The sequence below is a fragment of the Leptonotus elevatus genome, chromosome 19, assembly GCF_054856555.1.
Source record: "Leptonotus elevatus isolate MCC_2025b chromosome 19, RoL_Lele_1.0, whole genome shotgun sequence".
In the NCBI taxonomy this organism is placed as follows: domain Eukaryota; kingdom Metazoa; phylum Chordata; class Actinopteri; order Syngnathiformes; family Syngnathidae; genus Leptonotus; species Leptonotus elevatus.
Window position 1 is genome coordinate 1,126,236 of NC_141257.1, and position 12,587 is coordinate 1,138,822.

At 48.7% G+C, this 12,587-nt stretch overlaps 1 protein-coding gene across 1 annotated transcript in view; it reads right to left on the bottom strand.

Moving 5' to 3' along the window:
• The window catches only part of gabbr2 (gamma-aminobutyric acid (GABA) B receptor, 2), an 87,900-nt gene that overhangs the window by 27,751 nt on the left and 47,562 nt on the right, over positions 1-12,587 (bottom strand). Inside the window, exons 8-13 of the mRNA XM_086063321.1 lie at positions 10,271-10,331; positions 8,725-8,805; positions 7,626-7,776; positions 7,178-7,310; positions 5,220-5,327; positions 2,965-3,087 (exon numbers count right to left, since the gene is read on the bottom strand). Of these exons, the coding sequence (XP_085919447.1) occupies positions 2,965-3,087; positions 5,220-5,327; positions 7,178-7,310; positions 7,626-7,776; positions 8,725-8,805; positions 10,271-10,331 (657 nt within the window). The remainder of the gene's footprint in view (positions 1-2,964; positions 3,088-5,219; positions 5,328-7,177; positions 7,311-7,625; positions 7,777-8,724; positions 8,806-10,270; positions 10,332-12,587) is intronic.

The following is a 12,587-nucleotide window of genomic DNA, read 5'->3' on the forward strand; positions in this document are numbered from 1 at the left end:
CATCATCATCACCGACCACCATCATCATCCTCTCTTACTGCACGCGTGTTGCCATGCCAAAAAAGCCGCGGAAAAAAGCCCTAAACCTGCCATTTCCATTTGGCGGGATCAACAGTGTTGCGGGTGTCAGGAACCGTGGCCGTTGCCGTGGCGACGTGAGGATGACGGGAGGAGGGGGGGTGACAGAAGGAAGGGTGGAGATGCTTGACTGCGGGATCTGGCGGAATGCTAATCATCTTCATCCTGACAGTTCGTCCTTCATTATGCAAGAGCACTGGCGGGCGCAAAAAAAAAAAAGGTATACACACACACGCGCGGTCACATGCTTTTCTCTGTTGGTACACGTGCGTCCCATTCGGCATTCCCAAGGAAGTCCTGGGAAATCAAAAAAAAAAAAAAAAAGAATGAAAAGAAGCCGGAATGCTTTTTAATGGTAAATTCGCGGCTGTTATTGCGAAATGCGTTATGAGGTACGGCATCAAGGTCCATTCATCCCGTTTCGACGGCGCTTGGGAGCCAATCCCAGCTGCCGTTTGCAAGACATAAATAATACCCGGTCCAATCGGCACATACTGTAAAATCGTTCCAAATTCGCCATCACAACGCATTCGCGCATTGGCGATTTCCAGTCTTCAGCTAACCCGAGATGACTTTTTGGAGAGAGAAGTGGCACACACCAGGGACCGGTTGCCGGGCCGTCGCAAGATCGCACGCAGTAGAAACAAAAACAAGCATTCCCCGTCCCGGGCGCCTCCTCCTTCACTCCGCGTCAGCGGTTCCCCCGAAATCTCCGAGGGTGCTCGGCGTTCCATCTTCTTGTTAACGCTAATACGCCAAGCGCGGGGGGGGGGCTGCCCTACTTTTTGCAAATGGCTGCTCATTAAATGGCGCCTGCTGCTTTAAGAGCAAGCAGGTCCGCCTCACTGAATAAATCTCATCCGAGCGACAGAAATGACGACATTCTGCGACCCCGACTTTTATTTCTGTAAAGACACGAAAAACAAAATGTCCATTTGGATTCTCGCAACTTGGTACAAAAACCTGCCGTACACCAGGTAGGGAACCCTGCACTCTAAAAACAGTTGGGTCTCAATCCCAAAAATAAATAAATAAAAAACAGCTGGGTCAAAAGTAACCCAATCGGGGCTCAAAAGTGGACCGACACCAAAAATAAAGATTCTGACTCAACCTTCTGGGTTGGTTTATACAAAATGAGCCAATTGACCCAAAAAGAGGAAAGCGATCCATTTTCCACCCATCGTTGGGTTCTTTTTGATCCAACAGTTTTTAGCGCGGTCCCCGAGAGCCACCGTCCTGCCCCCGTTTCCGACGTCTTCCCTCCACCAACACACCTGAGTCCATGAACAGGATCGTTTTCAGGCTTCTTTCTACAGGGCTGGCTGATGAGCTGATCATTTGAGTCAGCCGTATTGGACGAGGGAGACAACGAAAACAGGCAGGACGGTGGATCTCGAGGACCGGGGGTTCCGTGCCACTGCCTCACACCAGGGTTCGAATTCTTTCAACAAGGTGCAGACTCTTTACAAACCCTAAAACAACCCTCAAAATTAAATCAAAATTAAAGCGACAAAACGAATTCCTCGCCAAATGGTTTATTAGCATGAGCGCAGCAATATATGGCGGCAGCGCGTCCCCCGCGTTCCCGCGGTTTGTCCTTCTGGCGTCTGATCCCACTTGACAGGACCGGCCGACCGCAGAATCCAAGCCTTAAAAAAAAAAAAACCCCCGTCAGACCACGTAGGTCTATAGAAAGCCCACGAGGGGGGGATGCGGACTCCCACGCCGGCTAGCACGGCTAATTTATTCACATCGCTATCCGGATCTGAGGGCTTGGAGTCTGCGGATGCTCCGCGAACGAATTTGCTAAAACAACGTCGCGCTTGACCTCGCGGGGCAAACGTCAAGACATTAGCGAGCGGCGTCACGAAGGGAAATACATGTTTTGTCTTGAGTCGCACAAATGAGCCAAGCGGAGCTGGAGAGAACGGTAACGGAGAACGCAAATGGGATATGGCGCCCGTTATCATCCCCCCCCCCCCCCTTTGGGATAAATCTCACTGGAAGGACAAAAATAAACCTCCTAGTGGACTTTATTTATCACTTCACAAGATTCCTCCTTTAAGCGAAGGAGTCCAAACGAGCTGCCAGATAGTCCCCCCCCCTCTACCCCCCCCCCCCCCCCCCGTAGGGTGTTGACAACAATCAACAAACAGAAAATAAGATGAAAAGAAGTTGCTCAGAAAATGTAGGAATGAAGTTGTTGTTGTTTTTTTTACTGCCGAGACCTTCCAAGAAGCCCCCGCGAGGTCGTTCATCATCTCAAGTAAACGCAAACCTCTGCTCAATCCGTGAGATTTGTGAGCTAGCTAAAGTCTGAGCTGACGAATGCTTCAATCCCTAAAAAAAATGATCGGTACATTTGGTGCTAAAATGTGATAGCGAAGCACCCGCCGACTGATACTCGGCCAACCCGAGATGACAAAAGCTGCGTTAGCATTTTAGCCGTTGGGCAGGAAACGCGATTGAGTCGCGAGTTGGTTTTTTATTTCGCGCTTCTCTGGCTATAAAAACGAGGCCAAGCTCGCCGATGCCAGCAGGTCTTTGCCAAACATATCACATCCGAGCTGGCAAATGTCGGGCGCCGGGGGGGGGGGGGGGGGGGGTTGGGGGGGGTGCGGCGGGAGGGGGAGAACGCAGAAAGTTCTGGCGGCTCACATCCGAACATAAAAATAATCAAAACAAAAAAAAGCCAGATGGGTACGCTAGCCCGAGGCTAGCATTTTGTTTGCTCGGGATCCAAACGCAGGCATTCTGTTTTGTGTTTTTTTTTTTTTTTTTTTTTCTGGGAATCTCCCAGAAACCCGATGGAGGCAAACGCACGGACATGACATGAAAATGAGCGAACTCAGCCAAACATGCAGAGAAATCGGAATGAGCAGCGACCTCCAGGCTGTATTCTTCCACGGTCCTCTTCAGCGGGTCCACAATCTGCCAGCAAATCAGGATGCACAAGTCGATCAGCAGCATCCCGCCAACGATGATCAACAATTTCTGGTCCTTTATGATCTGCATGAGGGGGGGGGGGGTGCAAAAAAACCAAGACTTGCATGAGCATCGCAGTCACGAGAGCCGCCGCTGCGTCTCACAATCGTCTCGCGAGCCGCCGATTAGCCGCAAATTAGCCGGCGCCGAGGACGTGCGGAACGGCGCGCGCGTGCGCGTCGGGAAACGCTCGCGGCGACCCGCCAATGCGTCGCCCCCCCCCGCCCCCCCCCCCCCCCCCCCGTGCAGCGTGAACTTTTGCGGGGATGAAAGCCAGCTTTCTTCCTTGTTTGTGATCTTTATTTCTAACGCCGTTTGACGGTATGGAAGCGTCGTTCAAAGGAAAAGGTCGGGGCAGCCCGCCGCGACAACAACACAATCTCGAAGGTTGACTAGTGGACCGCCAGGGTCTGGTTTTTTTGTCCTGTGCCTGGTAAACGTGGCTGCAAAATGTCTGTCCTACCAATCGGTGCTGGTTGGAAAGATAAATCTTGTTGCTATGCTGACCGATCTTTTGCCATTTCTGACACCGCCCGATCATCTGTCGCAGTTCGTCTTTGGTCACGCAAATGTCGCAAGTTTGAACTTTTTTGTCCCGTCTGTGTTGTTTTCCCACGATTGCGCCTCTTTTGATCTGTGCTGGGGGAAAAAAATCGACAGCGCCAACTCGGTCTTTGGTGGACGATTAGGAAGCCTTCTTGCCTGAGCCATTTACCCCTCGTTAGCATGTTGCGGCTAATTCCCAACATCATAAGTTCAAATCCGCTTTGTCCCTTTGAAACCCACAATCGTCAATTATGGAGGTCAATTGGTCAGTTTTTCTCAATACTTAGCCAGAAAACTCACTGGTCCATATTTATCCAAAAGATACTTGCTGCTGCTCACCATGCATACCACCACCCGAATTCAGTCCAAAATAAACCAGGCTGCACTCCAAAAACAGTTGGGTCAAAAATGGACCAACTATGGGTCAAAAATGGACCAATCCTGCACTTGGGTCAATTTGACCCCACTTTGAGTCCAGAAATGGGTCTTGATCGGTCCATTTTTGGTCTATAATTGGGTTACTTTTCACCCAACTGTGGTTAGTGGTACCGCTTGCATTCAGGCATTCAGAACGCTGTGAAATCTTCCAGAACATAGTCAGTACTCTCTCCGTTCTCCAGGTCGAATTAAAATATGCAAATCAGATTCGATTTTGTCTCAACCGAGCCGCAAGAGTCCAAGACGATCTCGGTTACAGTTCGTCCCTCGAGCCGTAAGCCGTCTTCGCGATCTTGTTTCTCGGCATTCCCGCGTCCCTCCCGGGGGGCCGAGCCGACTTCCTTTTCCATATGTGCCACTTGGTCCGCCTTTTGCGGTTTGTCTTTTCCCCGTCTCGCTTCTTGGCCTCCCCCCCCCCCCCCCCCCCCCCTTCTGCCACTTCGCCCCAAATCCTTCCAACTCTTTGATCCGTCCCGCTCATCCTGGCAGGCCACCCACACTCGCTCCAGAAAGCCGGCGAGTGGGAGCGAGAGACGGGGCAAGGGGGGGGGGGGGGGCAGACGGTGTGAGGGGGGGTGCTTCTATAAATACGAAAAAAAAGGCCAAGAAGCGCTACTGCAGGCTGCATCTCTTTTACATAACTCGGCCAATCAAAGCGATTGAATCCGACGGCTCGAAAGCTTTAATTGTGTTCCATTGAAGTTATTTCAAGACTATAAAAGCAGTCGGCGGGTAAAAAACTGGAGCAGCGGAATCCGTCAGATGCCGGACTCGTAAGTCTCGCCATAATCGCAATTATAGCTTTTTGAAACACGTGCCCCGAATAACCCGTCGCGTGCGGTCGGGGTCGAGAGGCGTCATTTCTCAGACGAAACCCATCGGCCAGGGAGATCCTTGCGCGGCGCTTGTGCGGCGTCGACGCTCGTTCTTCAAGGTCGTTGATGGGGCGGGGCTTACAAACTGCAATCTTTAGTCGTGTATAAAAGAGACGGCGAGAGATGGATGTACTTTGTCGCCGCGAGATTGTCCTTCCTTCGTAAAAAAGGATAGTAAATCAGTTGAAGTCCAAACATTTTGGACGTTGTGGTAACCCGGGTTTGAGTCACGCGGGAGGCCACGCCCACAAGATGCAATGCGTGTCAAATACACAAACACAAGATACTCTCTCGTACCTTCTTCTTCATCTTAACATTCTTGAAGATGGCGTGCACCCTCCATGTCTTGGCAAACATGGCGCCGAACGCCGTCGTGTAGCCCACGATGAGGATCCACGTCCGAACCTATCGGACGACAAGACACTTTTTCACGGCCAATCCTTGGATTCCGCGTTCGATGCCCGCTGTGGTCAACTTTTATTGCGCATGCAACACTTGAAGACAAATGCACAGTTTTTTTTTTTTTAATCTTTGTAAAGAGGTCAGATAATTCCACGTGGACAAACGGCATCGTGACGGTCCGAGCAAATGACCTGCATTTTTTATACCTTCTCAAATGCAAACGATTCAGTCGGTCCGAGACAGAAAAGACACGACGCAGACGGAACACATCCACGTTTCGCGATTGATCTTCAGCAGACAGACTGCAGTCACTTCAAGTTCGCGAGCAGGAGTTCGTCAAAGTCCCGAACTTCCTGTCCCGAACTTCCTGTCCCGAACTTCCTGTCCCGAACTTCCTGTCCCAAACTTCCTGTCCCAAACTTCCTGTCCCGAACTTCCTGTCCCGAACTTCCTGTCCCAAACTTCCTGTCCCAAACTTCCTGTCCCAAACTTCCTGTCCCAAACTTCCTGTCCCAAACTTCCTGTCCCAAACTTCCTGTCCCAAACTTCCTGTCCCGAACTTCCTGTCCCGAACTTCCTGTCCCATTTGGCCTCGAGGTCTTTGCGTGAGTCCTATGATGACAACCACCCAATTTGGTTTCAGTCTGAAACTAGCGACGGGCGGCTAAATATTTTCAAGCTTTTCCTCGGCGCCGCATGCTGATGATGTCTCTGACGGAACATCTCCTTGAAGATGCCAAAATAGCGTTCTAAAAATGAACCACAAATAAGAAAAAAAAGGGGGGGGCGGGGCTGTCAGATTGCTTTCTCGTCTCTTATCTGGCGAGCACGGAGGCTGTCACACTCTTGAGAGTAATTCGTCCTAATAAGAAGAAACAAAACGAAGACCTCTCGCTCTGCTTCGGCGCCAGAGGACGCCGCCGATGTGCGTCTTAAAAGCGCAGCGTTTGAAAATCACCTGACAAAGCCCGATATAGCCACCGTGTGCTCAGCGCGCACGCGCAGGCACGCGCGTTTATTCACACCCGCGCCATCCTGTGCCGCGCAGCGTTTTTGAGGACAACGTGCGGCCGGCGACATTTTCGCTGGTGCGGCAACACAACGTTATCGCCGTCATATGAGCGGAGGGCGTCGGCCTAATATGCTGGCGAGAGATCACCCCGCAGAGATGGCCGCTCAGTTTGCATTCATCACATTTAAACTGTTTATCGTATCTAAATCGAGCGCCATTAACACCCCGCAAGCCGCTTTTAATTCCTTTTTTGCTTAATTTTAGGGGAGAAAAAAAAAGCACTGTATGTACTCTACAATCTGCTTCAGATTGCATTCCAGATATAAATGGCAATGCAATAATCCAGAAAAGTACTTGAATCCTCTTCTTTTTTTTGGGCGGGTCAAATTGACCCGAAGAGTTAAAATACAGTTTTTTAAGTATGCGACTTCTTGTGCTAAATTCATATATTTCTTTGAGTTCCTTTTTTTGGTTTCAAAAAACTGCGTCAATGCAAATCCTCCAGATTGTAAACCAGCGGGTCAATCTGACCCTGAATCGAGGAGTCTTAAAGAATATAATTAGAGTTAGTAATTGAGTCCAATCTTTATTTGCATGTTTTGTTCAGTTCCTAACGCCTTTTGGATAATTCAACAATTTGCCCGTGGGTCAAATTGACCCAGAAACATTTAAGCTAGCAAACAATAACAGGAAAGTTCAATGGCAGCGAGTTCAAAGCAGACGGATAAATTCCCGCGCCGACTGTAAATCTGGCCGAACAGTATCCAAAATGTGATATCCGGATGCATTTGTTCACTTCCTCGATGATGCCGACGGAAGTTTGTGGAAGAGAAAAACTGACCGTGCACAGCGTCTGAAACTCCTTGTCGGACACAAAGCCGCCGTCCAGTCCGAAGAGGAAGATGGAGGCGTAGGACAGCATGCCGCCCAAGATGATCAGGTTGTTCATGTAAGGACTGGACATCTTGATCAGTCTGCGCGACAAGCAGGGATGCAAACATTCAACACGGGAGAAGCTCACGATGCCGCATCGCTGCCGCATGTTGCCGATTAACGAGAATCGAGGGGAGCGCAAGACAGCTAAAAAAGCAGGTCTAAGTTGGGGCGCAGCAGGTGGCGTAACGTGATTTTTGGTGAATTTGGACCAGGCCCATGCGCGGCGGATGTCATCGAATATTAGGACAAATGTCGTTTACGCGGCAAAAAAAACGTTGGCACTTGCTACTTCCCGCGCTGAACTGAACGTCAAACGGAATTGCGATGTTTCTTCCTTAAAAACGTTGCCTCACCTGTGGTTTCTGTTCTTGATGTTGAAAAAGAGGAACGCTCCGGCCATGAGCATGCCCAAGATGGTGATGGTGGACAGGATGCTGTAGAGCGGAACGTTGATGTGCCGCCGCTGCGAGTGCACAAACGTCTCGTCCTTTGGCGGTTCCACACCTGGCGGGAAGAAGAAGAAGGCTTCAAATTAGCTGCCCAAGCTGCAACTTCCTTTATCGTCCCCAACCGGCCACGGGCGACGAGACTGTGTTCCTAGAGCCATTTCCTGTTTCCTCCGCAGCAGGACCTAAACATGGCGGCCTTCACGTCCTTATCTCCGCTCTATTCTGGCTCCGGCGGAGGCCAATCGATGGCGGCGGAATCGTCTTGCACATCTGCGTTTAGCGCGGAAAGCGCTTTGGACGGCGGCGTCCAAAGCGCTTTCTGAATGTGGGAGCGCGGGCGCGCAAGTCGATCATTTGGTTTCCGTGGCGGTGCCAAGGGGAGAAAGGCGGCAATGAAAAAAAAAAATGGCAGACTTCCACGAAGATCACGGAAAATTATATTTTTAAATACATATTTTAGAAATATTGTTCTGGTTAGCTTGTTACGAAGCTCTTGGTTATTGGCGGAAAACTCGTTTCGCCTTCCATGTAAATAGTTTCATGGAAATTAGTCTCGGTCATTTTTTTGTAATCTGCTGACAAAGTCACGCAAACAACCAACAAACAATGTTGGAGAAGGTCCGAAAATAAAAAATCATGACGATGGTTACTTCTTAGTTTGGTGGCTAATGTAAGCCTTTTTTTAATTCTTGGGAGTGAAGGAAAAGAAAAGAAAAGAAGAAAAAGAAAAAGACTTTGAAGATGGTAAGAAATGAAGAAAATCTGAGGTTTTCCTCGTGCTTGCCATTTTTTTAAGTTTGTTGGTTATTTTTGCCAGACGACGTCAAACAAGTTTCAAAAGTGGGGGGCAAAATCACAGCCTGCATTTATTGGTTAACAGGCGACTTCCTGTTTTTCGGATGACGACGTTACCAACGGGACGTTCATTTTGTGTAATCACGTTCACGAACAAATAACGGCGAGAAAGTGCATCTTTTTTTTTTTTTTTTTTTTCCTTCCATACCTTGGAAGCGGATCGAGTTATTGATGACGTCCAGCACGTCTGCAATGGCGTTGTACTCTCCCACCTTCACTTCCTGGCCCCCTGGTTTGAAAAAAAAACCAACAACAATATTTATCAACATCCGCTAAACTTTATGGCGTCCAAAAAAATTACAGCCTGAAACAAAACACATCCAAAGCGCGTTAGTAATATGACAAAACATCAATAACGCAGATAATAAAGCACTCGGCAACGTCGATCACTTAAGGATGGGAATATGCACTTTAATATGTTTTTTTAATATGCTTTCCCGCTTTATGCCGCCGATTCAATTATGCGTTTATTTCACCTCAAGGAGAGCCAGCAGGCGATAAAGAGAAGATAGCGGCGAAGGAAGCGAAGGCGATAAATGCTTCTCCAAGACGGGTGGGCAAAAAAAAAAAAAAAAAAAAAAAAAGCAGCTGCGAAGTTCCGCTCAAACGGATCCGAGTGTTTTTGCGTAACGACTTCGCCCGCAGAAGGCGCAGATGATTTTATTGATTTTTTTTTTTTAAGAATGGCACAAATCGCCTCAACTTGGATTTGTGAAGCCTCACAAATTTGCAAGGCGGTGGATTTTGCATTTGAGAATGACGACACACTTTGAGAGGCGGCGCTCTTTTGGTTCGAGTGAGCAAAAAAGGTTCAAGCGCAAGATTTAAGGTGATGAAAGCGTGAATAGCTATGAAATCATCTTCTCCACATTATGCAAGATTTATTTTTTATAATGCAAAATCTCGTTGGGCTTCTTACTTGAATTCACTGCTTTTAACTGTTAGTGTTCAAACATTTGGTGCGGTTTGCTTGGAACTAATGTGGCAGTTTTGCCAATTCCGATATTTGGCAGGATCGAATTCCAATAACCGATGAATCCAAAAATATAAGGAAGAAAATAACATATTTTTTGGTCCCTTAACAATGACAACAACAAGGATATGAATTACATCCAGAACACTGGATAATTTTTTAAAAATATTATTATTATTATTATTTTTTTTTTTACAATAGTTTGTTTAACTTTACAAAAGAGAGAAATGTGACTTTTCTTGACAATGTTTTGGGGGGCGGTTGGTGTTTCAATGTCATTATCTTTGTCTTATGTTGTCATGTGTCAATGTATATACTTTTTTTTTTCTTTTTTTTTTAATGGCCCCAAAAATAAATCCTCAGATTTTAAAAGAACAAACATCGGGTGATTAAATCAGCCGTCCGATTATTCGGTTGCGTTAGTCAAAAGAAAACCCCCCTGAAATATTGTGTGAACAAAGGCTCACTAGAACCCCGTCTTTTTTCCCGTGGAGCTTTTTTGCCGAGCTTACTTGGTTCCGATCCAAGCGCGTCAAGCGCAACAGCCGACTTGAGTCGCTTAAAACGGCTTTCCAGAAATTGCCATTACACTGTGGACGCGCCGCAACAAAGGCGACATTCAGTTCAAGCTACGTCGGGAGCGTAAGGGATCCTTTGAGTGTTTTTTTGTTTTTGTTCTGATCTCGCTTCCGACTGTGGGCGTGCTCGGTTGCGTTCGTACCTTGAAACTGGTTGAATTTAATGGTGCCCATCCGCTCACCGTTGCGGAACATCACTTGGCCCTGGAAGGAAGACACACGACAACAACAGGGCGTCAATCATGGTTGACAGCGCGGCGGCGGCGGCGGCGGCTGGAGCCATTTCAGCTTGGCATGCTGCATCTCATTTGATTTGTTACACCATATTATGGGGTACCCCCCCCCCCCCCCCCCACAACTTGTGACATGACATCTTAGGATAGCCATATTTGTTTACTCATTCACTGGCAGCCATTTAAAAGTATTGACTGATTTTTCATGACCCCATTGAATATTGCGTTATGTGACAATGAGGGGGGTTACAAGCATGCGAAAATATATGTATGCCCCCCCCCCCAAAAAAAAAAATTAGCCATGATATTGCTACATTGCCCCATAGCTGCTTCAGTCCCAACAGCATTCAAACATCAATTCCTTATGTTAGCAATTGGCTAAAGAGAGCGGCGAGCGGCGGGCGACCCCCCCCCCCCAAAAAAAATAAAGTCTTTGATTGAAGCAGGGAGGGAACAAGATAAGCACTTTTAAGCCGCAGAGCCGACAAAGTAGACAAAAGCAATTGAGCTTTGCGGCATTATCGTCTCATGTCGTCCAATCAATTTGGCCTCCGTGGCTTTATCTCCACTCCCCCTCGCTCGCCCGCTCGCTCGCTTTCTCGCTTTCTCGCCTTCTCCAAATCTTCGGCTTCCCTCCACCAACACAGGAACAAGGGTGACATCTTTCTTCTGTGTCAACTTCAACGAAAACGCACAATTTGCTACACGACGTCCCGAAGCATTTTTGTCCACGAATGCACATCCAACATGTCTGCCCATTCGCACGCGGACGCAATGTAAACATCTGTCAGTCCATTCACAAATCAGCAACACCTCAGCTCATTAAACGGCGCCTTCAGGCACCTGCTGTGCAAACGGGGTCGTGCTCTCATGACTCAGCAATTATTCCCCCCCCCCTCCCCCCCTTTCTTTAACATCAGCAAAAAGAGCAGATGACTGAAACAGGGTGCCAGTGCCGGTGCCAGTACCAGTGCCAGTGCCAGTACCAGTGCCAGTGCCAGCCCCCCCCCCCCCCCGTACACTGGCAGCGCTATTAAAACGAGGCGCCGCTGACTCACACCTGGCTAATTACAGTCAAATGCCGGCGCTGCCCGGATTTAATTAACGCGTGCGCACACCTGCGCCTCACTGACCGCAAATCAAAGACACGATGCGTGTCATCTCAATGACGAGCATGCTTAAACACTTCCCGTCACCTTACCCCCCAACCCCCCCCCCCCCCCCCCCCCTTCCCTTCCCTTTTCCTCAAGTGGCTTCTTATCCTGCGGTTCCGGCAGGGGGAGGATCTCTGCTGAGGATCAATACTTGCACAGACCTCCGTGATAGGGTGGGCACAATTGGGATGGGAGTGTGATTCCCCCCCCCCCCCCCCAAAAAAAAAAACACACACCAGAAAAGGATTCAAATAAAGAGCCGGAATTTGCTGTTTTTCAGGTTGTGTAACAGTTGTTGTTGTTTTTTTTGTTCCGTGAAGAAAGTGGCATAAAAAATGCATGCAGCATGCTGGCGGGAGATTGACTTCCCGTGTCTGCTGCCTCACGCACACGCGTGTGTGCGTGTGCGTTTGGGTGTCAGGCTTGTGTGTGCAGGATCATCTCATTTCATAGATACTTTTAAAAAGAGAGCACATATTATTGCCCTTGGAGCAACAACGCATGGCAGCATTTACCTTTTAAGATGCTAGCCAGCGACATGCTAGCATCACCTGCCCTGCGTACATTTGAAGGTGTTAAGCATCAGGCAAAGTCCAGCAACAAATAAACAAACAAAAAGGAACCAGGAAGTTGACTTCTAATAGACAAAAGAAGGGCGTGGCCTGTTCGAACTGCGAGACGTCGAGGTAGCTTGCTTGCAAAAAAAAACAAAACAAGATGTTTGCTAACTAACGGATCATCGAGTAGCCTGCAATGCTACCCCGGGCATCGCGCTGCAGGCCGGCGGATACGGTATCCTGTAACAGCCCAATAGGAAGCCAAAACGCACACGCACGCGCACGCACGCGCACGCACACGCGCGCACGGATCAATGCGGAATGCACTGGAGTGGGCACGCAGCAGCACTTTACAGGGGCTAAGTAACCTTCTCTGCAAACCATTTGCGCTAATGAACACACGTGGTGGCTGACATTTTTTCGAGAACGCACACACACACGCACGCGCGCAACATATGCGCGATATCGGATACGCAAACTTGAAGAAGCCGCAAAAGTCAGGATAAAAACCCAGCA